Here is a 26,046-nt window from a genome sequence, read left to right on the forward strand (position 1 = left end):
GACATGTTGGCCAAATTGTTACCACACCTGCTTGGAATTCTTTGCTTCAAGGCTCTGTAGCATTGGTGTTTCGTGTCTCTAATTATCTTGACACGATGAAGAGAACCCCTCTTTGAAGGACAGCAGACAGCTTTTTCCTTCTTCTCGGATCTAAGATGCTAGACGTGTCTTCTGCAGAACGCTTGCGGCTATTTTCCTTAAACCAAGTGTAACAGATGAAATGGGCGAGAGCCCACTGAATGGAACTAATAGCTTTCGAAACGTCCTCTTCTTCCAAAGAAAAATCAACCCATAAGGTGTTTGTTTCACCAAGCCCACTATATTCTCATGTCACTAACGTGGCTCCTAAACTAGTGGGCTTTTAAGCATTACAAACTTGTGCTGATACCTTACCTTCACATTGAGCATTATCATGAAGTCTTTCGTGGCAAGATTACCTTCATTATCCCCCCCTTATTCCATTCGCAGCATCAGAATCTCGCCTATTATTGTTTATATTTATCTCCTCGTTAATTCTCCTTATTCCCTTCTACCACAGTGATCATGGCTCTGCGTTGGCTGTTTTCCCCATTTCGTGAACTCCTATCAGTTCTTGCTCCGATCATCGTTTCAGTTCTCCGATCAGCGGTGTTAACTTGGAGTTCTTCGTTTAATGAATCTGGCCCTCAACCCAATCCCACAAGCCACGGACTGCAAATTAAAAATTATATTTAAAATTTATATATCTCATTGGTTATTAAAACTTCTAAATTTATCACTTTCAGAATTATATTCATAATTAAATTTTTAAAAAATTTTGTCACTTAATTCTTATAAATTTATTAATTTGGGACTTTAATATCATTCTTCTTATAATTTCAGATGGTATGTTGAAAGAAATTAAAAGAAATAAAAGGAATTCCCTTTCCTAGGCCACAGCTGGATTCAAACCCGTTTAAAAGGAATATTTATATACTTAACTGTGTAATTATATGTTTAAGTTACTTATATCTAATTAAATTAATATACGTGAATTTTTATATAATTATTTATCATATAACAAACTCTTATTATTAATATTTTTAACACTATAAAATCATCTTATTCTAATTTAATTAAACAGAAATATATTAAATATATAAGGTTAATTATATAATTATCTTTTATTTCGAAATAAGAAAAATTAAACACGCTTACACTAGCTGTCTTAAATCAGCAGTTAAAAAGTTTAAAAGAAAACAGTGTTAACTTGTTAGTTCATAAGTTCATGAGAGAGACATCAATTTTAAAATTTCGAATTGTAGCCTTTCCCTTTGATGTATGATATTCCGTCCATTTAAAAATATAAGACATTTTTACTCAAATATCATCTTTTAATAAAATAATTATTTATCTCTAAACTAAAACCATCTTTTGATATTTACTTTTATTTAATAATGTGTTTTCACTCTAAAATAAATATAAAGTAATTTATTTATTCATGGCACTTTTGGAAAAAAAAAAAAGATGATGATTACATCTTAAAATATTAAAAATATCTTATATTTTTTAACATCTAACCTCTTAAAAAATACCTTACATTTTAAACGGAGGGAACATGCAAAACATGTTACAATGCCCTTATATTTAGCTCTCTTTTGTATTGCATTTTGCGTAATTAGTTCCCATTGATACTCAATATTTCATTATTTTAAAATTTACTTCTTCATTATTATTGTTATTTTCCTTAAAATTATCAGCTCTTTTTAGGAATACAACAAAAAGATTAAACCTAAACTAAAAGATTGAGGAAATTACTTAGTATGCATTTGGATTAAAAAATCTACAACTAAAGTTAGGACTCAATTGAAGTTAGCAAATTGAAATTAAAAAAAATATTTGTGACTTTAACTGATTTTTGTTTGGATTTTTTTTTTAAAGTCTGTTAGATAAACTAAAATTTATTTAAATAATTTGATTTAAAAGTCAGTTTAGAAGTATAATGATAGACAAGGATATAAATTTCATTATATATTTTTGTGATTAATTTATTTTTTAAAAAAATATCAAACTTTGTGATTAACCAATATTCTGTTTTAAAAAATTAAACTTTAAATTATAATTTTATTTAAAAAATAGAGGTAAGAAATTTAAAATAAATTAATATATATTAAACAGGTTAATTAATTAGAGATTATTCTTTAACCTCTCTCCTACTTTTGTTAGTAAAAAAAAAAAAAAAAAAAAAAACCTCTCCCTCTCATGTTCAACGCTGATGTAGAAATAAATAATAATAAAAATTTTAAATGGATTAAATGCTTCCAGTGCTCAACACTAATGTAGAAGCCATGAAAATGAGTTTTGGAAAAACAAAAAAGCTCATTTAGACTCTAACTTCAGTTGGAATTTTTTCTCAATTCAAACATAATTTTTATTTTGTAATAAGCTTTTACTACTCCTAATTTCAATTTAGGCCATCCCAACCTCAGTTTGAAATTAATCCCAACATAACCTTAATTATCTTTACCAAGCAAACTTCAAGTTGCTATTCTCTTTAATGATAACCAAACGATTGGATCTAAATACATCTTTGACATGTGTAAAAATTGGGTTTAATTGTTGAAAGTTCATGGAATAGCTAAATTTTGTGGACTGATTTTGACAGACCACAGGGAGCAACAATATTAGATTTGAGTTAAAGTGTGTGTCTCACTGAAGAGTTATTCAAAGGAAAAATGACATCAAAGTCTCCAAATAATGAATTTATGACAGTTAGATCCCTAATACAAAATTTTAAAAATCACTTGTAAATATTTATTTGGATAATCATAAATTTAAGAGTTTTAACGATAAATAAAACATTTAAATTTCAAACATAACTCAATTAGGATTCTTGTTTGCAATTGTTTAAATCAATATTTGTAACTTATTTTTTAAAAAATTTTGTTAGTGATTTAACTATCATAAATTCATTATTTTAAAATTTTATTATCATTCTTCCTTATCTAAAGACTTATTTATTTTTAAGATGATTTTAAGTTGATAGTGATTCATAGAGAAATATTTTAGGAAAAATTAATCATTTGATCCTTATAATTTTGACCCAATTATAACTCAATCTTTGAACTTTACCTCTTGTAATTTAATCGATATAATTTCAATCATTTAAGTATTAGTCCCTATATTTTAAAAAATAAAATTATAAAGATTAAAAATATTTTAAAATTTTAATATTTATATTCCCTATAAAGATTAAAAGGGTTTAGTAATTAAAATATTAATCATGAATTTTAATATTATTATTTTATTTTTAAAAAAAATAAGAACTAATATTTTAGATGATTAAAAATATAAGAACTGAATTGCAAAACTTAAAATTTAAAAATTAAATTACAATCAAGTCAAAATTGTAAGGATTAAGTCACAATTAAGTTAAAATTATGAAAACCAAATAATTAATTTTCTTAATATTTTATTAGACTAGAACATGAAGCCTAAGATTTTAGGCTTTGAAATAGTAAGAGCCTTCAAAAAATTTTAATAATAAATCACTAGCAAACTTGTAGAAACACAGTGAGCCTTTTGTTAATTATTAGATCTTCATAACACAATTGGCACGCTTGTCCTTACCATTTATTCACTCTTCCAACTTCCAATATATTTTATTGAATCAAGATGCGAAAATATTTAAAAAATTGTTTTCTAAGAACTCTCTATGTTCTTAAACCAACAATGACACATCAATACCTATTAACTTTATAAGAAAAGCCAATATTTCCTAATGCTTTAAATTCTATTCTTAAAACTTAATAATCAACGTCGTGCTATTTTAACAAATTGAAGAGAATAAGTTGTTTTTATAAAGTTAATAGCTACATCTACACTATTGTTGACTTAAAAGATATTATAAGCTCATAGAAAAAAAAATTTAAATATTTTTACCCCTCAATCCCATTTCATTAATTCTTGATATTATCGTTACATTCCTCGTGAACATGTTGAGAAAGGACACTTGTACAAATAGAATAATGATTTGAACATCCAAGAATATGTAACATGTTATACGTCCCTAATACAGAGAATGATGCAAAATGATACAAATAATTCATCGTAAATTACATATACAGACGTTATAAATGTCTGTTTAACTAGCATAATTGGGGGGAAAAAATGTCTTTCTGCTATGATAATGTGTACCCTTTTTCATTCGCAAGGATAAGCTTATAACTAAATAATATCAATAACAAATAATTAATAAAACAGGCCTATCCAACTCCTCAACTACAAAACATGAGGGGCAATGAATTTTTGAATCTATAGTATGAACTATGAAGTAAGGTGTCAAATAATTAATATAACCGTCAGACTTGGACATGAGTCGTGAGTAAGTTTACAATGATCAGAGGATGGGATTTTAGTCCCGTTTGGGAAGACACGATCTGGTATGAGCAACTACAAAGCCTATTGACGCAACCATTGCCACCAGGTAACCAGTTATCGCTCCATAGCTTACACAAATAGGCCATTCCTGCAAAAATAGTAAGTGATATTTCAAGCCTTCAACTGCCAAATTTGAAGAACTTATCGCAATGAGTGAGGGAAATGATCTTTATACATGGAAATGAAAGATTCAGGAAAAATTAATGAACAAAAAATTGCAGAATAAAAAGTGACTCTAGTCTATAGTCAAATGAATGAACTGCCCGGAGCTCATATGAGTTGTTTAACTGCCCTAACTATGGCGGAATATTTCTGAGATGTTAATGAACAAGTGAGAAGTGACAATGAAATCAGACAACCATTCAATGATTTCATATCAGCATAATTCCAACAGAATTCCAGTTTGCAGCTCTGAGGAAGGATTCTCAGACCCTTCAGGAAAATTACGGTGGTCAAACATAAACTTGAGATATTTTAGCACTAAACCTCCAACATTGTAGGTTTGCAATTACAAGGTTTATCTCTTGGATTTTCGATCTTTGGTATTTAGTAAACCCACTTATGGGATTGGAGGTGAAACTATCAGAAGGTTCGGTACCTGCTGTTAATCATTCTTCACCAATCCAAATCAATCCTATGAAGCATTTAAAAAAAATTTCTTCCATAAACCGTGACTTTAGCAAATGATGGCCTCTGTATGTGTTTGTGTAATGGTGTCAAGGACAGGGGTTTCCCAAAAAAATAAATAAATAAATAAATAAATAAAAAGACTACCTGCCATGGCCTCTCCCAATCAAGTGGCATTGGCCAAGCCCCAAACCAGCCCCCAATCACTGCTCCATGAGCTGGTAGACAAATTAAATACTCAATTGATCCCTTAGGCCTGAGAGTAAAAATAGGTAAATAAAATATTAAGATTTAATTCATGTTAATAAAATGGAAGGATTAAATAGAAAGATGACAAGCCTAATCCACTACAGGAACTAGTTAAACGTATAACACCATCACTGCCATAACATGAACCAATAACTGCTTGGAAAGATAAAATTAATCACCAAAGAGGAACATACTTTGTCTGTGCAAATATTCGTCTCCAATCAGCCCATGATGAACCAATAACACATGAAGCCGGAACGGTCTGCCATAGTTCAAAATGTAAGTTAATACATCTACCACATACTAAACTGTGGGTCTGAAACTTGCAAAACAGATCTATCCCTTCAAAAGCTGACTTTTGTTCAGAGACATCATAGGGAGTCCACAAGCAGGCAGCAAAAAATCATAATGATCTAGAACTTCTCAAGTAAGATGTAAGCAGTCACTGTATTTGTGGAAGTGATTATAGTACAGTTTATTTATCCACTTCTTTTACAATTGGGAGAGGTTTTTCCTTAATAATTTCCATGCTCTTGGGGTTTGCAAGTAAAGCGGAGAAAATTGTTTTAATGCTTGTATGTTAGCAAAGAAGAAGGGGCTGAAATCTAGAATCTAGAGTATGTATGTTTTCATGTTATGCAAGTTGCAAGAAAATAATTAAAAAACATACATGGAAGAATGGATGGCACTGTTTTACTTTAAAAAGCATGACACGATGCCTAATGCATTATGTAGTGATTACACAGATTCTGACAGGGATACAAAATGTATATGAAGTTAGTACCAGACAATGGCAGAAGATGGGAAGAATAAAGAAACCAATGACACATATGGTGAAGGTTATCACGTGACCAGCAACAAATTAGTCAGAATAGCGAGGGGAAACACCATTCATGCAATCTGTCCCTCAAGGGTTGTGGCTTTAAGAGAGGCATGCAGATGGCAATGATTTGGCAGTAAAACCTGAGGAGTTACTTCCTTGACTCCAACAACAAAGATTATACCATTGTTTGTTACATTTGTTTCCATTTAAACTTCTCTATTCTTCATGCTTTCTATTTGAAACAGTCAGTACAGATCACTTACTCCCCTCATCCTTGTTCATCTGTTTTATTTTGATTTGTTAGCCAAGAAATTAATATCGAACTAATTTTTTCCAGCTCACAACCTTCAGCATCACACCCATCCTTAGCTTCCATATTCTTCCCAATTGGCAATTGCTGCCAAGCTTGGTGGCAACTCATATACTGCTATGAAGCATGCTAAAGTGGTGAGAAGGCAAAACGGCAAATGCAGGGTGAAAGTTCTAATTATATTCTCAATTTCAGTTTTAAAGCAACATAGTTCCTTTTGATCTATCTTAGAAAAGGTAAAGAAATGCAAAGATGAAACAATGTAAAGTATCATGAGTGTAATAGATGCAGAAAGCACGTGAGATTGACCAAATAGAGTTAAAAACTCCTATAATATTCTACAAGGCGCTGCTAAACTAGCAAATGCAATGAGCAGGCACTCACTGTGAATAATGACATCATAAGAGACCAGTTAACTGTCTTTGGTATATACCTGTGCCAGGAAGACATGCAAGAGTCATAATATGCTTCAGTTACATCTAGATATATAATGATACATTTTAAAAAACTGGACACATCATAGAACGGGCTAGAGAACAAAAGGGAATGCTACTAGCCAGACTTGAAGGAAAATAAGAATCTAAACTCATTCCCATAAGACCTCAATAGAATAGAAATCCCTGTCCCATGTTGTGGATATAAAACATGTACTATATACCACTCATATCACATACTGTGTTGTAACAGGCGCCCCCAAAGCAACAGCTCCTACAAAATTTATTGCTGCCCCTGTTCAGTAAAATGCAACTTTTTGTCAACATACTTATCATAAAAGTAATACTGCTGAGAAAAGAAATACTTATGTTATAAATATAAATGTGTTTCAAAGGTTAATTAACTCTTACTACTATCTTATCACATACAGCACACGTTTTAACCCCGCACAGTCATTTTTATTTCTTGTTTAAAAATATTCTACATGAAGAGGGTAGGTGTGATTATCTAGGAAAACTTAAGAGCATACACACACTTTCTCTTAACTCTAAACAGAATGGCAAGAGAATATTAGAAACGAATAATATGCAAATTAACCAAATCCAAGCAGAAGAGGCAGACAAGACCAGTGTTTCAACTAACCTACTGGCAGTGCCAGCAAGCCTCGTCCTACAGCTCGCAGGTACTGCAGAAAAGCACACGATAATAAAACATAGTAGAGGAACGACCAAAAGAAGAAACCAGATAGGTAAAGATAAAAGGGCATAACCATCGATTTAGTTTTATCTTCATTTGCACTGTCCGGAAATGGAAAATTTTAGAAAGAAAATGGATGCCAAATTACCGTGCAACATTTACGATTCTGTCGGTAGCGACTATAAAGGAGTATCACAATTGGCAGCTCTATAATCTAAATAATGAAGATCAAAAGAATCAGAAACGATTAGAAACTTTCAAATACAATAAAAAGAGAAACTGAGAATCAAACGGTACCCAGATCAAAAATAAGGTACGGGACGGCTCAGTAACAAGGTGAATAGAGTAGACGTTGTCAGCCACCCAAAGTGCAAAAGCCAGGCCAAACCCGCATAGCAGTTGTACAATTAAGGCCTCTGAAGCTGAGATGGAGGAGGACCCACCGATCGCTGAGGCCTTCGTCGTCGTCGCCATTCTTCGCCGGCAATCGGTGGCAGAAGATTTATGTCCTGGACATAGGAAAAACCAAGCAGGATTCAGGATGGGTCAGAATGGGCTTGGCCCAATCAACTTCAACGATATTATGTGCGAAAAATGTACAGTACGAAGTAACTTAGTGATGTGGCACATATAGTAGCCATCCAGACTCTTTAAATATTATTTTAAAGTTTAATTTCTAAATTAGTTTTTGAGAAAAAAAAATAACTCATGTTTACTGTACTTCAACTTTTAATTTTAACTAGTAAACTACTCGTAGGATGCACAGGTCTTATATTATAGTTGTTGTGAATAATTATTAATTGTATAGGAAGAAGTTTTTTAAAAGAATAACTTATAACAAACACTCTTGATCTCCATATCATCTCATATGCAGTGAGATTATATAATTATTGTTATAAATATTAAATATGCATATTAGAGTAAAGCAAATGATAAAAAAAAATAAATGCATACTATGTAAATGAATATAATAGGAAGCAAATTAACAAAAATTCATAATTATTTAAATTAAATAGTGAAAGATTTTCCTATAAGTGACATTGAAAGTTCTATCTGTGGAGTGACCATTCCCATCAAGAATTAATATTTTTTAAACCCTTAATTCTCCCTTCAAACATGAGAAACAATAGCATATAATTGATTGTGGGGTGAAAGCAGGATGAGGCAAATACAAACCAACATAATACATGCTCTAGCCTTGACTTTTATTAATGATCATAGCAAAAACCAACATAATGAGAAACTAACCCCTTATCATAATAAATAGCAACATGAAATTAGATGGACGTACACACATCAACATGGAAAATATATAATTTTGTCCTTGTATTTGATCTATAGACTTTTGTTTGGCCTTAATAACATATTTTTCAATTCTTGGAATCATGAAACATGTACCATTGCACAACCCTACAAATATATCAATGTTTCACATTAAAATAATTAAAGCACCCACTTTAAGCCTTAGTTCATAATTCAAGAGGGCTTAGAATTAAAATTTAATTTAGAAAATCTATAGAGTACATATCATCAAGTAATTATATGTCCCCATCACCTTTCACAACATAATCAAAGCTTAAGTACACAACTTTTTCACCAAAAAGTGAGGACAACATATACCTATTTACTTCTTTATTCTTAGTCAACATAGGAGTTAATATAGCCATATCTCTAAAATTTAAAGAATTATAGACATTATTAAGGATAATCCAAGAAAGTTGAACCAATAATGGATTTTATTGGGTTATCCAAACCTTCAAATAACAACTTCAGTTGGGATCTTAATATTTATAGATCTTTCATTAATTTTAGTAGTAATCCAATCATCAGTTGATAATCTAGCAAGCAAAATACTGAGGAACACTAATAGATGCCCTAGTATTTGTTGTTAGAAGTCATGTGTTTCTTATCAGTGTAAGGAGTTGACAATTATCTCAAATGTACGAAGAGTTAATGGTGGTAGGAAAAAAAATCATCACTTGACCTACTTGGAATAACATGAAAGATTTGCTTAAAATCTCAACCAAACGCAATAACTTTTCCTTCAAAAGAAAAGATCATCAATTAATGAGTTTTTTTAGCTTTAAAATATTCTTTAAGTATATGTTAAGAGCTTTGATACAAAACTTGCATGCCATTAGAGCCTTCCCTGTATTAACAACTTTAGTATAGTAATTAATAACTTTAGTTTAACTATTAATAACACAGTCATAACTTCAATATAGTCGTCCAATAATAAATACATTTATCATATTAACAATTTTACTTTTGTTATTAACAACTTTAGTTTAGGTTTTAATAACTACACTGTTTATTATTTTATAAAGGGTTAGAAACATAATTACTAACAAAATTACTCCATTTTACAATACTATTTTGTCATTTTCTTATTTTAAAGAAATTTATTTGTTATTTTCCAAAAAATATATATGTATATGCATGTTGTACTTATATTCTAACTTTTCTGGCTTTGTCACTGACAAGATTGAATTAGTTATCAACTCAGTTCTCGATCTTTATGCACTAAAATTGGGACCAGCCAACTTAATATAAAATATAGGTTTGGTCTTCTTTTGAAAACATGATCATTATCAAATAAATTTAAAATAACAAATAAATTTTATATGCTATCTCCATCTAAAATTATTTTCCCTTGAAAAATAATATTTTTAAATTATAAAAACTCAATGATTATATACTATTTAGAAAAAAAATTAAAATTTTAAATTAAAATAATATATTGATTTTTAATATTTTTTATGAGAATAACTAAGTAATTTATATTGGGTATGACACATGAAGAAAGATAATTTGATAAATTCAACTAATTAATAAAAATTCTAAATAACACTCACCAACAACTTTTCTTCATTTGATTATTAATGTCTTAAACAAACCACTACATAATGGATATGATAACGATATTAAATGTTATTAAATATTTTTTAATTGCTTACAAGTATTTTTTTATTAAAGGAAATTTTATTCATTGCATGATTAGGCAATAAAATTGGACATCTCTCCCAGTTGAGATTTTAAATATAACCAAGGTACTAAAAATCAGACTGGTCATTGAACTGGCCAAACTCAGGGGTTAGGAGTCATGGGTTCAACTAGGGGTTAGACCGGAGTTAGACCGGTCATAATAAAATAATATAATTTAAATAAAAAATGTATTAATTCTCAATACATTCATACATGTCCAAGTCTTAATATCTCATATAACATATAACAATAATTCTAACAATAATAAAAACATAACAACATTTCTATATTTTTTTAAAATAAGGTTAACTAAATGATAAAAAAAGTTTCAATGAGTTAAAATAAGAGAAATAAAAATTTATTTTAAAAGAAAAGATAATAAATAAAAGTGATATATTTTAAAAATTATTTAATTAAATAATTCAAATTAAAAAGTAATATAATATAATATATATTTATACTTTTTGATTTTTTTTTTGCTTCTTCCGTCCCTTCATTTGACATGAGTATGATTTTTTTTACCCTATGACTCCTATTGACCTATCATTAATCATTATCATGTCAAAAATGAATATACATCTTGTGAGCAAATTAACTAAATCAAGAAATAAGCCAATATCTAATAGATTTTATGCATGACCGAATTATTTAGCCTTTTTATCCTCTTTTTTCAGACCATACACTGGTGCTTTTCTTTTTAACCTTTCCTTCTTGTTCATCTTCTTTCTCCTTGTTGCTTCGTCCTTTTCTTCCTTTTAGTCTCTTTTTTCTTCATCTTCTTCCATCTTTTTCTATTGGGCAAGTAGACAGGCAATACAAAGAGACATGGTGAGAGATGAGCGACTGCAATCACAAACGAGCCAATGCTCACGGATGATGGGTGAAAGTTGAGAAGAGATTGAGAGGACAGAGGAGAGAACACGAGCACTAGAGGAAGATTTAAGAACTAAGGGTTTTAGTTTACGGCTTTAGACCTCCCTGCATTTTTGTGCTACGCTTGTGTTTCAAGTTTTTTTTTAATTTCAACCCCCTCAATCTGCCTGAACTGAGAGGTTAGGCGGGTTAATCCCAAGTCACCCGAGTTAACTTAAACCATAATAAAAAGAAAAACTAGATCGAACACATGGTCGGATCATCGGTTCACTGGTCAGACTGGCCAGTTCGGTCCGATTTTAAAAACAATGAATATAACACAACCATGATTATTTAATAATGAATCTATCATTTTTTTTACAAAATAAAAATCAATAGAAGAAAAAATGTTGAGGTATATTTGGTATAAACAAATGAAAGACTAAATAAACATTAGCAACGTAAATACACGATGGGACTAAATGATAATTAGGAATTTAGGATACACTTATCTACACAATGAACTCATGAATGATAGAATTAATTCAAGCTTGAATCCTGAAATGAAATCATAGCCAAACTCATGTTTATTAATTTATAATTGGCATAGTATCTATGTTTGAAGAAATTTTAAATTTAAATTGTCAATTTAATTTAATTATTAGATATGCTTGAAATTTAAACCTAAAAACACATTCCTAAATAATAACATAATTTTTTTTCATATTTATTCCTTAGACATTAGAATAAAAGGTCAAAATCACCCCAACTGATTAATTGCATAGTTTAGATTTTTAAAGTTTAAAGTTACTACCTACTAATTAATTACATAGTTTAGATATTTCATTGCTCTTTTCACAATAATCAATATCCTTCCATTTAGTTATGAGATATTAGATATTATGGATCTCTATCCAATATAAACAATTAAAATTCAAATTACAACACTTCATAATTATATAAAATAACTTGACAATATAAAATGAATTAGTATTCAAATAGGATTGTTTGAATAAAAGAAAATAAAAATTGAAGATCATTAAAAAATTAAATAAGTGAAATAAAAAGCATAAAGTATAAACCCAAACTGATATATAATATATTAAATAGAAAAAATTTCATATGCCTTTTTAATTTCATATAACATAGTATACAATTATATATTGCATAGATATTAGATGCATGGCATTAGATTAGAATTGTGTAATTTCACACCTTTTTTAAATAATGTTTTACACTTGAGTGATCATTTGAACTAATACATTATTTTTTTAATTATTAAAACTGGTGTTATTTAGAAAGTAGAATAATTATGACATTTTTATTTAGTTTGTATGATTAATTTAATAAAATAAATTAGAAATATAAAAATAAATTAGTATTTGTATTTGAGTTGATAACAATTTGAATTTAGTCTCAAGATATTTATTTACATTATGTAATTAAATGATGTTATTTATATGTGCTGATAAAAAAATTATTTTTTAAATTTGAAACATGTCAAATTTATTGAAATATATTAAAAGAAAATAAAATTTAAATTTAACATTTAATCCGTTTTAAATTGGTTCGGAGATTATACAAATTGATTAAAAAATTATTCTAAGCATGCATTTTATTTTGATTATATGGTTTTTAAGTTAATAAGCTACCAATTTTAACTTTAAAAATGGCACACATAAATATTAAAATTTAATTATATTTAGCATAAATAATCATATATATTGGATATTTATCAAACTTCATCCAAATTTTAACATTTAAAATTATTTTCTAATTATATAAAATAAGTTGATAGTATATACTAAAGTGATGTTTGGTTAGGAGCTCATAAGAATATTCAAGTGACCAAACTTGAATATCAAATATTCAAATTATATCATTAACAACTTTTTTAGTTTATATAAATAATAATAAAAAATTAATTCAAAACTACCCACCAATCAATAATCAAACTTAACTTTTGAAGCATAGAATTAGATAAAAGACACTGCGAAACAAAGAATTTTGGGATGCATAGATAAAAAATATTTTTTAAAATATATCCTAATTTTTTTATGTCTTTTCTTTTTCTTTGTAATTTTTTATTAATTTTTTAATTTAGTGAAACACTAATTCAATGCTATTTGAGTTCTCAAATGCATTTTTACTTAACATTCTTCAAACACAAATCACTTGAACCACAATATGTCACTCTTTTTCCATGGTATTGATAGTACAAATTGTGTGAATATTATATGTCAAAGCCATAGATAGCATGAAAATTTAAGATACACATACTGCAAATAAGAAAATAGACAAATTTAAACTCTAAACAATATCTAACAAAACAATGAGCTTAAAAATAAGTTGAAGAATACTTAGCAGCAAAATAAAATTGAAGAGGTTATAGGCATTGGTCAGATTCAAGGACATATGAAACACAATAGTAGCAACCTTAATTATTTATAATTAGTATAATATAAATTAATTTTAAAAAATTAATTCAAATTAATGTAAAATAAATGAATAAGCTTTTGTGGAAATAACATATATTAGTTATTAATAAAATTCACATTAACTAACTATCATATTATGGTTTGAAAATTTGAAATTACATAGAATAAAATTCACATTAAGTATATTATATTATCAAAAAATTGTTATAAAATAAACATATATTACATATATCATATTTAAAATTCAAATTATATTAATAAAATATAAAATTCAAACCATATTTGATGAGCCCATGTTTTGATATAGAAGCATTGAGTATGTATATTTTGGTGAAAATAATACTATAAAGTACAAATAGACTTGCTGTGATTATAAATATTTACTTATTTAATTTTCATGTTTCCATCATATCCACATCTCTCCAACATAGCAAGTCTAACTTAACATGCTTAATATAAATAAAGTATAATGCTACATATATATTTCATTAAATAAAGTGAAAAAAATAAAATTTAAGATAGGAAAGTTTCTGAATAGATAGGGTATTATATAAGGGCATTAAATAAAGTTTTTAGATAGATATAAAAAGTTTAAGATAAGATATTATCTTAATTTTTTTAAATAAAGTTTTTGAATAAAAATTCAAAAAAGTTTAATAATATACCCATTAAGTAATTATCATTCATTGCCTCCGTATATGCAATATTTGAAATACTAATAAAATTGAACCTAAAACAATGGATAGAACTTGTCTTAGGATGCAACTTTACAATAGTCAAGTACATGAAGCTAATCTTCATACAAATGGTTTGTTGTCCAATACGATCCAAAACACTTGAGAGACCTTAAATTTTGAAATTTCACATATCTTAAATGACTGTAACCTATCTCTAAAACATTTTTAAAAAAAGTTTTCAAATGACTACAGAGATATAGTATTAGATAGATTACATAAGTATTACATGTTAGACAAAATTGAACGTAATTGATGGGTTACAACTATTAAAAAGGAAATACAAAAATCATAAAACTTGCTCCAACATTATGGAAGACTAATTCAACACCATTGGAGTCTTCAAATATATTGCTACCTAGCAATCTCCACACATGATGAATCACCTAAGCAAAAATATGCCAATCCTTTTTCGTTGCATTATATGGATCGTATGAATTGTATGGATCTCATATGTAGAAGTCATAGATAGCATAATAATAGTTGAGAAGAGAATGAACCTAATATGATTACAGGAGTGAGTTGGATGTAAAGTTATAAAGTGTAATATTAACTTAGCCTAGTAATTTATAATTAAATAAGGTTGAATTAAGAGGAAAAAATGAAGGGGAGACTTTTTTAAAATCATGATTATATATATTAAATATTAATTTTTGTGATGATAGATATCTAAAGTGATCCCAAATTAATTTGAATTCAAAAATCAATTATCACTTACCACATCATTATATATTGTAAATCCTAAACGAAGTTAATATTTTTAAACCATGCAATACTAAATACCTATATCAAACCATTGAAATTAATATTTTTAAATGTAAATAATTGATAATATACTTTTCCTTATTTATAAAAATACGTGTTTTACTATTTTTAAACCCATAATTGTATATTAAATATTTAGATAGATTGATATTAATTTGACTTCAAATAAATAGATATCTATATTTTATTATATGATACAAATTTTTTGAAATCATGAGAATAAATCTAAATATTCAAATACAAATTATTTTTTAAATATATATATATATATATATTAATTTAAATTTGAATTCAAATAGATAAATACACACACACAATCATATGAACTTTTATTTTTGAAAAATCTTTAGGATAGATGGAAATTTTTAAAAATGATGATGACCGATGGAAATTGTAAACATAATTATTTTTTCTAAATTTTATAATAGATAGATAGTAATTTGAATTCAAATATGATCATATTTGAATTTTAAAATAGGTAAAAATAAATTTTTATATACATATAAAAATTAATAATTTATCTTGCACCTAACTTCAAATCTAAATAATATATTTTATAGATATTAAAAAATAATAAATCATCTCGAACCTAATTTTAGACCTAACTCTGAAGTATAGAATTGCAAAAAAGGCATTTCGAAACGCAGAATTAACATAGAATTGCAACAAACTTAAAAGTGAAGATGTGTCATTCTCTTATAACTTTTAACGCTACTTATATATATATATATAATGATTGGAGCCATATTTTTTATTTATATTTTTCCCACTTGTTTATTTATTTTTGCTATTATTTGTTTTTAAATAAAAAAAGGGAGGGGAGGGGAAGAAAACTGTTTGTTAGTTAAATTATTCATTTCTTTATTTTAATTGTAAACTATTTTTGTGTTAAAAAATTATGTATTATCTTTCTCTTTCCTATAATAAAATAATGGTTAAAATATACTTTTACTCCTTTAATTTTATATAAAATTTTAATTTGGTCATTTAATTTTGTAAAGTATCTTTGTCGTTCTTTAATTCTAACATCATTAATTTTAAATAATTATTTTTTATATCAATTATTATTATATTGAAAAAATTAAACTTAACAGGTTAAGATTTGAAAATATTTTATCAATATTTAAAAGTTTAATGTAAAAATTTATTGGGATAAAAATAATGGCGTTAAGATTAAAGAACTAAGAAAACACTTTATAAAATTAAAGGAGAAAAATGAAATGTTGTATAAAGTTAAAAAACTAAATGTTTAGTTTAGCCTAAAATAAATTTATCATATTATACAATTCAATATATATTTTTAATGTCTAAATTTTAATATCTTTTTATTAGACTCACTGATAAGTTATAATATTGATGTATTATTTATTCAAAAAATATCATCAATGTAAGTTGAAAATGTTTACATCCTTAAAATAGGAAATTAATAAATTATAATATACTTCCTCCACTTTAAAAACAAGGCATTTTTAACCATAACACACCAACATAGAAAAAATAGTTAGGTTAGATTTTAATTTTTTTTAAGTTTACCATTTTTAATGCTACCAATTATTAATTATTTATCAAATAGCAGGAGGCAGGTATTTTTGATATACTCCTAAGGTAATTTAAGTAAGAATTTATTAATTGCTCTTAACACTTCATAAAGTATTCAAGCCCTTGGATCTTATATCCGAGTATAAATAAATTTTTCACAAGCCATAAGAAAGTTAGTTATTTCTCATTTTCTCTTAGTTATCTTTAAGATTAGTTTTTTTTCTCTAAAATGCCCTTGATAGTAATTATGGTCAATTATTACAATAATTCCAAATACTCTTATTTTTTAATTTGTTTGAAACAATTACTCATTATTTATGAGCCAAGCTATATAAGATCACATTGATATCAAAGCTTTCCCAACAAGTATTTAACTTAAATGCATACCCAGGGTTCGAACTTGATACTACTAGTTAAGCTAGCACAACCCCTTATTTTTTAATTTTAAATTAAGGGCATAATTAAAAAAATTCATTAATTGAAAGTTATACACTTAAAAATTAGTAATTGTACACTTGAAAATGGGTAGCTTTTGCTCATAGTTATAGGACAAAGAAATGGGAGAGTGACAAAGAGGTCTCAAGAAGATTAATTAATTTAAGTTAGGTCCTAAGTGTCAAACTCCAGAAATTGACAAGTCCATCTCTTAATTTTGCAACTGCATTATAATAAATTTGTAATTTATTTTTTAAATTTTAATATGGTTAAAGAATAAAAATAATTTGTTTTGCATGTTAAAATTTAGAATACAAGTTATAAATTCATCACAATGTAATTATAAAATTAAGAGATGAACTTGTAAATTTTTAAAATTTAATATTTTAGACCTTATTTAAATTAATTGATCCTTTTGGGATGCCTTTGTCATTCTCTCCAAAGAAATTGTGGTAATCTTTGCTTATAATCAAGACTAAACAAATTTGACCCAAAAAAAAACTAAACAAAAATATATTAAAACATAGAACTTTACAAAAACCATCCTTGTATCTGAAAAGCATTCATTACATTTATTGGCTAAAAAAGTTTTACGCATTCTCCCTCAAAGAGTCAAAATGCATGTCCCTTTGTTTTTCCAAATCAAAAGATGTGTGGAGGCAGATCATGAATAAGTCTTAAGGCTTACGGTAAAATTATTAATAAAGCTTAACATGTATAATTATCCTTTTACAAAATTCACTCATCATTTTTTACAAAATCAAATATTAAAATTTTATAATATAGTGATTCTAATAAAATACTAAATTAATTTAATAGTGAGATGAAAATTAGTGTTAAAAAGTGCTCCTACTCCATCTTATATATTAGGATAAAATGTGCATATTAACATTGATATAGGTAGCAATACATTTTTAACAAAAAAGATATAATTGAGATTAATGATATCAATGATTAATGTGAAAAACCAATAATAATTATATAAACAAGATTTTAATAAGGCTTAAAGATGTTGCCTTGATGGTCTAAACCTACACAAGGTCTTAATATTGATATTTGTCAATGTTTTAAGCTTTAGAATAATAAAAAAAGAAAACAAAAAGTGAAACCATGAGAAAAATTTAGAGTAAGCTAATGTAATGTACATTAGTGTATTAGAGATCTCATTATTCCTTTTTATGTAGATAATGGGCTCAGCTCAATAATTAATGTTATATTGAGAATGATTGAAACTTTTCAACTAGAAGAACAATAAATATTTTTTATTCTCTTTCAACCCTTAAATATATAATAATACACATATCAATTACACACATATATAATAAGGGTATTAAGAAATTTTTTTAGAGGCTTAAGGCAATTGCCTTACTTGCCTTATGGCTTACATAGCTTTGTGTGGAGGCCGTCCAAGTAAAAGCCATATCCATTAAGCTTAATTGGCATGTAAGATTGGGCGAACTCAAGCTTGAACATTAGTTTTGAATGGGAAAATCAAACTCAAACCTAAACCTAACCATCATTGATGGTTGTCACTCTTGTTATTAATGGAGGGAAGAGTAAGATCTAGTTCGTAGATGAAGGAAGAAAGATAAAGAATGGGAAGTTTGAAAGAGAAGGGAGAAGACCAAGTGAGATATGGGTGAGGATAATTTTGTCTTATAATTTCAATCTCAAGATTTTTTTCAATACCTAGGTAGTGGTAAGCAATATAGAGTAATTCAATGTAAGGACGATTGGGATTGGGATTGGACTTGTCAATGACCTATACAAAACATGAAAACTTGGACTTTCCTAATCCAACTCCTTCATCCCATGTACCAAATAAGGCCTTAGTTATCTTTGAGAAATTAGGTTTTTTTTCCCCTAAAACTCCATTGTTAGTAATTATGGTCACTTATTTTAATAATTGCTTTTTTTGATAAGAAAGGAAATAAACAACTAACCAATAGCAACATCTTGTTGCACATGAATTAAGTTAGGAAGATGGGGAAAACATGATGAAAACCAATGATGTAAGATAAGGCCTATTTAAGGAGTATGTTAATGACTTCATTACTATCATAGGATATATGCTCTACTCCTATAATCTTGTCACAAGCTAGCATCAAATGAATCTCAAAGATAAGATCTATAATTGGATGAGAAAGGGAATATTCACCATTGAGTAATTCAATAGCTTCCAAAGAATCAGATTCAAGGATTAGCTTTTGGTAGCCAAGATCTTAAGCCATTTTATGTCCTCCCATGCAAGCCTAGAGTTCAACAAGTAATGGATCACCACTGTTCATATTGACCATATAGCCAGCTTTGAATTCACCATTAAAGTCTCAGATCAAACCACCACATCTGGATATGTTTTGTGTTGCAAAGAAAACACCATCTCCATTCACCTTAAGGAAGGCTTATATCCATATTAATGGCTTCCAAGTACCACTAAGAATGGGCTTGTCTTTCTACCTCCATATAGTATAAGATCTTGAATTCCGAATCCATGAACTAATTACTAATTAGGGGTAAATTAGTAAATTAGGAGATTAATTAAGTAATCAAGATTTTGGATGGGAAGTTAGTATTTGGACTTATTATGCTCTTGAATGGGAAGGATTGAGTAGAAAAATGGCATTTTGAAGTGAAGCATGCAAGCAACAATGAGATTCTCCTTACTATGCCACACACCATGGAATACACTACAAGTGTTGCGGCGTATGGCACAAAACTTTGACTTAAAGTGCATGGTTAGATGTGAGGAAGAGATAAAAAAGGAGAAAAAAGAGACAAAGGAGAGGAGGGTGAAGTTCTGCTCTACTTGGGCAAGGAGTTTTGGAAGCTTGGAGGATATTTTTGACCTGTCGCTTATCAACTAAGTTTCATACCACCCTAAGCTTTTATTCTGCCCTAATTTCTCTTAGTTTAAGATATGAAAAAAATTGAATCATGGAGTTTTAAGGGGTTAATTTCTTATCCTTTGGTAAGAAAAAGATTCTTAGAAATCAAACTAAAGTTTTGCAATTGGTTTGAGAATTAAATGGCTAAGCTTTTAAGCAATAAACTTAATTTGGCTTAGTTTTATAGATTAGAAAGGGTGGAAGATGTAGTGTAGAGTGTGTTAAAGTTAGTAGAAGGGTTAGAGAGAATGATTAAGACATAAAATAGTTAAGTGGAAAGAAGTAAACAATTAATTATGGATAAAAGTAATAATTAGTACTTGTGGTCAATTTGATAATTGACTAATAGTGGTAATTTGTATAGGTTGGCATATTGCATGTGCAATTTGAGGTTGTGGGAGCAGATTGTTTGAGAGAATATCACAACTAAGCCTTTCTGATAATAAAAGGGTTAAAGTAACCGAATAATTTACTCTAATTAATTAATTAATTAATTAATTTAATTGTTTATAAGTTTTTTTATAATATAATATATGTGTTTCTAAATTGTTTGCATGATTGTAAAACTCACATATTGTGTATTGGAATTAATTGGATTATATAGTACGTCGTTATAAAAAAATGATTTTTGAAATAGTTAAAAGTTGAAAAGATGTGTGTGTGGCTTAATATATATGCATATGTGTTGTACTTGAGAAATATGGGCATGATCATGTTAGAGGTGAGAGTTCACCTGTAGGAAGAAGTAGTATAAGACCATATGTCATTTATTCTTTTTAATGCCCTAGAGGATGAAGTGTTGGAGAATTTCTCTCCTTAGTGCCTATACAAGTACAGTGTTGGAGATTTCTCTTTAGTGTCCATATGAATATAGTGTTTGAGACTTATGCTCATGAGCATCTGTGTGATGTAATGACACCCCAATCATGTGTGTGATAGGGTGAATTCAATCTTGAAGTAAAATAGAACAACTTTGGTAGGATAATTCTATCATTAAAGGTGTTCTCAGATCAATGTGCATAGAATTAGTCTAGTAGAACCTATAAGTTCAGTTGGGGTGATATGGAAGATCGGATAGTTAGAATGATCATGCTAGTATGCAGAAATGAGTTTATGAAAATAGATATGTTTATACACACACACACACACACACTTGTTTACAATTATTCTTTTTAATAGACAATTGTGAGTTAATTTGGCTATTGAGATATTTATTTCATCTTGTGGTTATTATTTTTACAGGTTTCAATAGTGAAAGGAGCAAGGAAAAAGACTCGGGCCAAGCATAATAGTGCTACCACCATATGCTGGAAGTTTGTGTAATAAACCTGTTAAGTTGTAAATGTATTGATATAAGTTGCTATAAAAATGCATTAGCATATAATGTCATTATACTTGCACACATATATACGTATGTTAGTCTTGGTAGTGATTATATGTGAATTAATGTGATGTGTAACAAGGGCTAAGATTGTAGTATAAGTGTATTGTTATTTGTATGAACTGGTGAATATGTGAAAATTTGGCCAAGAATGTTTGCATGTGTAAAAGTATGAATGGACCTAATGTATGTAAAAAAGGGCAAGTAAGTAGCTAAATTTGTGTACGTATGTTATTTAGATATATGATTATGCTAATAATGCATGGTTAGAGTTTGGGATGCTCTAGTCATTTTCCATTCGAGAATCCAATTTTCAAATGGAATATTAAATTGAAGTGGAACCTATGTCATTAGTTAGCTTGTTAGAAGAACTTTGTGTGGGTGCTTGAACACTCTAATCAGACCTTGTATGAGAAAATGGTACATATCGAAAGTTTAGATCAGTGAGCTATTGATGACAGTAAAATTTGATACACATGCCATGGCACATGGCACTGAGCGAGGGCCTGTGGTTCTATATTACATGTCGTGGTGCACGATGCACATGCCATGACATATGGCCCATTTTGTGAAAAAGCATTATTTTTCCTATTTTTGTATTGTATAATATTTGTGCAATCTATAAGCTTCCACTGAGTAATATTACTTATCTTTTAATGATTTTCAAGGGGTGTTAAGGTCCCAACTCCTTAAAAAGTTTATTTTTGATATTTTTAATAAATGATTATTAGTAATTTAGAGATCTGAAAGATCTCTAATTGCTTTAGTGTGAATGATGTGTGATAGTTTGGCAATGTCAGGGTAAACCTTGCATATAATATCTTTCAATTTGCTACGACAGTCTTTAAAAGTATTGATAATAGCCAAGATCTATGCATGAATAGTTATGTTGGAGGTACTTTTATTTCAAAATATTTTCTCATTCCGCCTTCTCTAAATGAGCTGGCAAACAATAGAGAAGAAGGAACATTAAGGAAAACCACCACTCTTCTTTGTAGACTATGTAAGGACTTATGCCATTTACTAACTTTAAACTATACAAATTAAACACTTATAAATAAGGATCAACTGTAGCTATGATTCAGTAAATCAAACACTTGAAGGAAATTTTACAACTCTTAAGATCCCAAAAATTCATTTACAAATAATATATTTATATATTAGAGTTGTAATGCCTAAAATCAGAGTAGAAAAGATCATAAAAATATGGGGATAAAAAAGCATATGAAACTGGGTCAAAAGAGGGCAAAATAGACATTTCTACAAAATTGTGCACATTTGTCGCGGTTAAGGAAGCGCCTTTCATGGCTTATAGCATAAAGGCCACTCGCCACAACCAACTTCCCAATCTACCATATCCAACCTTACACACCCCATCTATTGTAGCCAAGCCTTACACCTTTATGGTTGATACTTCACTGTGTCATCTGCCATGGCCAAAGGACACATTCGTTGTAGCCAACAAGCCATAATGACCTAAAACATGCATAATTAAATATAAACTTTTAATACCCCTAATTAATTACTCAAACCTCCTATTAGGATGATCAAAATGTCCACACATAGATAAATTAAACATCTATTCTATGATCCCAGTCTCAACTTAATTTGGCAGTAAATAAGGATCCTGGAATACTTGGTGCAACCACAAGCAATTATGCTTAAGACACCTTCTACAAGTGTCTCTCCTCTAAAACAACATCACTTACAAAACATGTGCATGAAACTCTTGCCTATATAGAACATAACAATAACATCACAACATACTTTGTCTAAAAGTACAAGTCATTAATCATATAAACACATTTGCTAGGCATTTTCTCCCATGCAAATTATCTATAGTTCTTACAATACAATCATGATCCTAATATTAGTAAATGAAATATATTTTATTACACACATAAAGCTACTAGAGAAATTTACAAGCTGCTCTCTAGTACTTGGCCTTGAAGGCTTCCCTTTTGTCCTTTACTTTATCATCTTTTAGAAAATATTAATAAACAAAAGTGAGATTAAACAATCTGAGTAATTAAGTAATTTAATCAAGCATGTTAGAGTATAGCATTCACAACAAATAAGCAAATGATATCACACAAGGCAACCCATGTTTTAATCTTAATTATAACATATAACTTTATTATACATGACTAATACAACTATCTTATACTACTCCTTATATCATCTAATTGAATCGATGGGTTAATATCCCTTATAGGTTTAGCCTGTGACTGGACTAGCCCTACTTTATAATTGTGAGGGGTCACCCAGCCAAAGGTTCCCAACTCATTCTTAAACCATAAATTCTTCTACTTATATTATAGAATGTCATAAGTGCCTGACCTATGTAATCACCTCCATGAATTATTGATACCGAGTGTCATGCCCAACCTATGTCATACCCATAAGTTATTGGCAATACTAAACATACATAGTAATTAATTAGGCTAACCACTATGCACAAACTTAGTGAAAGCTACACTATATAAATTTTACCAATATAGCTCTTTACTACTCTAGGGTAAACTCCCACCATTGCGATCATACAAGTTTATTTAACATGTGCAATCACATACTCATGTATATCTCATTAATTCAACATTCCCATAATCCCAAAACTTGCATGTTTATCATAACTCATAAAACAACATAATCCATAGCGATTCAATACTTCACAATCACAAAATCAATGCACAGTCAATCTAGGTTTAACCATTTATAATCATACAATCATGTGATAATTATATACAATTAATCACCTGGTGTAATTTATCATAAAAAGGCATACCCCATCACCCATATATCAAATTCAAAGCTAAACAATTTTAGCATTATGCTCTTAATTGCTCATGCCAAACCATCAATATCATTAATACAATTTTTGGCAGATACAATGATATACTCAAATTAAATTTTTAGTTACTGTAGTGACCTTATTTATATCACAAATTTCACAATATACAATATTTTGATAAAAAAAATTTCCCCTTTTTTTTATAGATAAATCTTTTTCATTGATTTCAATTAACTCTAAAAATTTAAATTGAGATATTACAGTTACCTCCACTCTTAAGCTACCATCCCAAGAGTCAAATTGGGATTTCTTTAGAGAGCTTCTTTGAACACAAGCTCCAAGCACAATTATTCTACAACAATAATCTAAAAATAACATTAATGACTAATCATCATTAATTATAACATCCAAGAAATTTAAACCCAATTGATTAAGCTTAATTAGGGTAATTAAGTGAATTAATGTGGTGTGTGGCTAGAGAGATTTAATTTGTGTAATTAATGGTGATTCTAGTCTTAAATGTAGGTTTGTAGTGAAGTTAGGCCATTTGGGTATAAAAAAGGGATAAAAATTGAAGAAGGAGGTCCTTTGTGCCACATTTTGTAGCATGTGGAACATCCGTCCAATATGAGTTGGGCCTTTCTATGCCATGGGTTGCATCTACTATGGCATATAGCCAAAATTTTAACTAAATCAGTTCATGTCTGTTCAAAAAATTAGAAGAGAAGAGAGGGAGGAATGAAAGGCATGAAGTTTTCTTTGCTAGGGCATGAAGTTGGGATCTATTAGAGATATTTTAAATCTTTTCAGCTTACAAGGTAAGTACATTATGCCTTCCTCTTCCCCTTTCCTTCCATTTTCTCTGTTTAGAGAGTTAAGGTTTGAGTTGGGAGAGTGGCTTTTAGTCCCTTTAAGCTATGGGTCTGAACCCATTAGCTAAAATAGACATAATGGAAATTGTTTAGAGTATTTAAACCCTACATTTGTGATTTTTTGAGTTGTTGAGAGCCATTAATATTCGAAAATAGCAATAATTATAGGTGTTGGGTTGTGTTGAAGTCATTAATGGTGGTTTAATGATTTATTAATGACAATGTGAGTTGTTGGGACCTAATAAACTCATTGGATATGATGGGTAGTGAATTTATGACTTTCATGAAAGGGAGTATGTGAAGTTATGATATTAGAAATTGCCCAAAAATGGGGAAATAATGTTATTCTTGTAATATGATTGTAGATTAACCCAATTGGCATCATTCAAATTTGAGAAGAAGCTTTGAAAGTTAGCATTTTGAGGGGCAAACATTTAACCTCTGAAAGGTTTAAGGTAACTGAGGAAAATTTTATCTGTATAGTTGTATGTTAATTAATTATTTGTTGAATGAGATTGTTTAGAACATGTTGGATGTTTGAAAACTCTGTGATGAAAATTTTAGCAATGCGATGATTGCGTGTGTGACATTGTGTTGAGTTTCTAGAAATGATAATATGCATATTTATTCTTATAACCCATGATGATAATTTGCAAACATGATATTATGAAAATGTGTTATATGCGATATTTAGTATGTGGAGTATGTTGGAGTGAGAAAATGGTGTGAATATGATATGAGGTTATGAATTATGTTTAAATGAAATATTAAGTGTCAATATATGTGTAGCATGATCATCGGCGGGAGTTTGCCTAGGGAAATGAGTAGATT

General features: G+C 28.7%; 1 protein-coding gene across 2 annotated transcripts; it reads right to left on the reverse strand.

The window, feature by feature from the left end:
- Positions 1 to 4,028: 4,028 nt before the first annotated feature.
- LOC129307914 (uncharacterized) lies at positions 4,029 to 8,096 on the reverse strand. 2 transcript variants are annotated; one of them, XM_054948867.1, is made up of 8 exons: positions 7,836 to 8,096; positions 7,687 to 7,752; positions 7,485 to 7,527; positions 7,082 to 7,136; positions 6,792 to 6,840; positions 5,469 to 5,536; positions 5,173 to 5,281; positions 4,029 to 4,486 (listed from the first exon to the last, which is right to left on the reverse strand). In XM_054948867.1, exons 1-8 carry the CDS (start codon positions 8,010 to 8,012, stop codon positions 4,373 to 4,375), a joined length of 681 nt encoding a protein of 226 aa, XP_054804842.1. In that variant the 5' UTR covers positions 8,013 to 8,096; the 3' UTR covers positions 4,029 to 4,372. The 2 variants fall into 2 exon arrangements, with proteins under 2 accessions (XP_054804842.1, XP_054804843.1); XM_054948868.1 differs by lacking the exon at positions 7,485 to 7,527 and having other exon boundaries at positions 7,836 to 7,908.
- Positions 8,097 to 26,046: the final 17,950 nt, after the last annotated feature.

Source organism: Prosopis cineraria, unplaced genomic scaffold (assembly GCF_029017545.1).
Source record: "Prosopis cineraria cultivar Desert tree isolate PC_DT_omini unplaced genomic scaffold, ASM2901754v1 PC4, whole genome shotgun sequence".
NCBI lineage: Eukaryota > Viridiplantae > Streptophyta > Magnoliopsida > Fabales > Fabaceae > Prosopis > Prosopis cineraria.